Source organism: Echinops telfairi, unplaced genomic scaffold, assembly GCF_000313985.2.
Source record: "Echinops telfairi isolate 266 unplaced genomic scaffold, ASM31398v2 ScPeMD7_7469;HRSCAF=8507_0, whole genome shotgun sequence".
In the NCBI taxonomy this organism is placed as follows: Eukaryota; Metazoa; Chordata; class Mammalia; order Afrosoricida; family Tenrecidae; genus Echinops; species Echinops telfairi.
The window spans coordinates 72,013,795-72,015,816 of record NW_022111372.1 but is presented as its reverse complement, the minus strand read 5'-3'; the positions used below and the strand labels follow the sequence as shown (position 1 = coordinate 72,015,816).

The 2,022-nt window shown below is 58.2% G+C and overlaps 1 protein-coding gene across 1 annotated transcript in view; it reads right to left on the bottom strand.

The window, feature by feature from the left end:
* Positions 1-2,022, bottom strand: part of EBF1 (EBF transcription factor 1) — a 479,517-nt gene that overhangs the window by 470,082 nt on the left and 7,413 nt on the right. Inside the window, exon 2 of the mRNA XM_030888673.2 lies at positions 101-257. Coding sequence (XP_030744533.2) covers positions 101-257 — 157 coding nt within the window. The remainder of the gene's footprint in view (positions 1-100; positions 258-2,022) is intronic.

Genomic DNA, 2,022 nt, shown 5'->3' with positions numbered 1-2,022 from the left:
CCTTGGGACCTCGACTGGGAATGGGAGATGGCAGCTTCGCCCTCGCAAAGGGGCTGGCTCCGAGGCCAGCACACAGGGCGGCGGCGCTGCGCCCACTTACTTTTTCCTTCTCCACGAACCCCACAAAGGCGGTCCTCTCGATCTCCACGGGCTGGCCCTGTCTGTCGTAGAGGGCCAGGACGAAGTGGAAGAAGTTGGATTTCCGCAGATTGGAAGGCGGCTGCTTCTCAAAGTGAGCCCGGGCCAGACCCACCCCGCTGCGGCCAAAGACGCACAGTTAGACGGCTAAGCCAGGCACCAACCCGCGTCCCCAGGCACCGCACGCACACGCACCCCCAAACGTCACCCTGTCTATCCCCATTCCGTGGGCACCCTCCTCTTCTCTTAGGCGCCCCGGCCCAGTTGGAGATGGGTGGCACGTATCCCCGCGTGTGCCAGCCTCCCCCGGGAGTGTAAGGCGCGCCCCCCAAACTCGCCAAAGAGGTGTGAAACTTTTGTTCGGGTTTGCTTCCCGAAAGACAGCGCCGCAGGCATTAACGCTGCCCCAAAGGGCGCTTTGTGGGGACTAGGCAAAGGGGCGTTCGATGAGGTGAACCCACATTCTCGGAAGCGAGCCTCTCTTTACAACTTAGAGAAAGGGGGGTGCATAGAGAATTGGTTCCCGCCACTCCCTGGAATCTCCCGTCTCAGCTCCAGGGACAGGTGGGAAGTGACGGAAAACCCGCGGGAGAACCTCCCTGTGTCCCTGTCCGCGGAGGGTGCCTGGGCCTCTGGTAGCCACATTGAGCCCCCACTCCAGATAAAGTTGGTGAAGAGGACTGGTCCAAAAGGGAAACTGGGCTGATTGGGGTGGTCTTCTTCGGAAAGGGGCGTTTCTGCAAGACACGTGCTGACAAAGTTTCGCGGTTCCGCAGAAATCCCCACACTCAGTCCAGAAATTCGAAGGACCGGCACTAGTGGCTGAAGGTGCCCTCGGAGGGCTGGAGGCTGGGGCGGCAGGGGCGCCAGGCAACCGCTGACAGCCCAACCTGTCCAGCACACACACGCATAGCGCGCGTGTACACACGTAAATAGTCCACACACGCACGTTCGCCTTAACCCATCCTTGTGCTCTAAGCACAGAGCCCTGGCGTTGGGGATACTTGTACCCAGCCCTGAAAGACCGGGAGGCCTTCATCTATCAGCTCCCTTCTTGCCCTTCCACACTCCCTGAGTCTGACAGGGCCGGTGGCCGCCAAGTCTCTCACTCCCCCAAGCCCAGCTGGTGGACTGGAAAAAAAAATCTCACCTGGGGCAAGGAGCCCCCGGAAAGAGCTGGGAGTGCCCAGGAAAGTTCCCCTAGGTCAACCTCCAAGGGCAGTGCCTTTAGGCCACACAGCCTCGCATCCAGGGAGCTCAGAGTGGGCGAGGGAGAGGGGCCAGAGGAAACCGTGGTGACCGGGCGCTAGGAAGACTTTTTTAGGAAATGTCAGAATGAAAGTTGGTCGCTACTGTTCTCTGGGTAGGCTGAGAGAAGCTGAGAGCTAGAGAGAAGGAAGGTGAGCCAGACAGGAGGAAATAAGAGAAGACACGAGGGAGAAATGGGGAGAGAAAAGAGGAGATGTGGGGGGGAAGAGGGGAGAGAGGAGATGGAAGCTGGACGATGAGGAAGAAAAGCAGAGGGCGAAGAAGAGGGGGAGGCAAGAGAAGACATAAAAAGACAGGAGGGAAGGGAGGTGGGCAGAAAGAAAAAAAGGAAGAAACGAACAGAGAAGGAAAAGAAAGAGAAGAGAAGGGAGGAAGGGAGGAGGAAGGGAAGGAAGAAGAACTAAAAAGGAAAGACGGACGGAAAAGAAAGAGCAATCACATCAAAACACAGATATTTAACATCATGCTGGCGAGACGCCTCTTCTGGGTAAAACAAAATGAAAACAGCCACAGACGAGGCAGAGAAAAGTGCAGGCGAAGCGTGGGCTCATCGCTGGCAGCTCCCGGATCTCCGGCCGCAGGCGACGATGGTAGCGCGGCCCGGAGCGCAGAGCC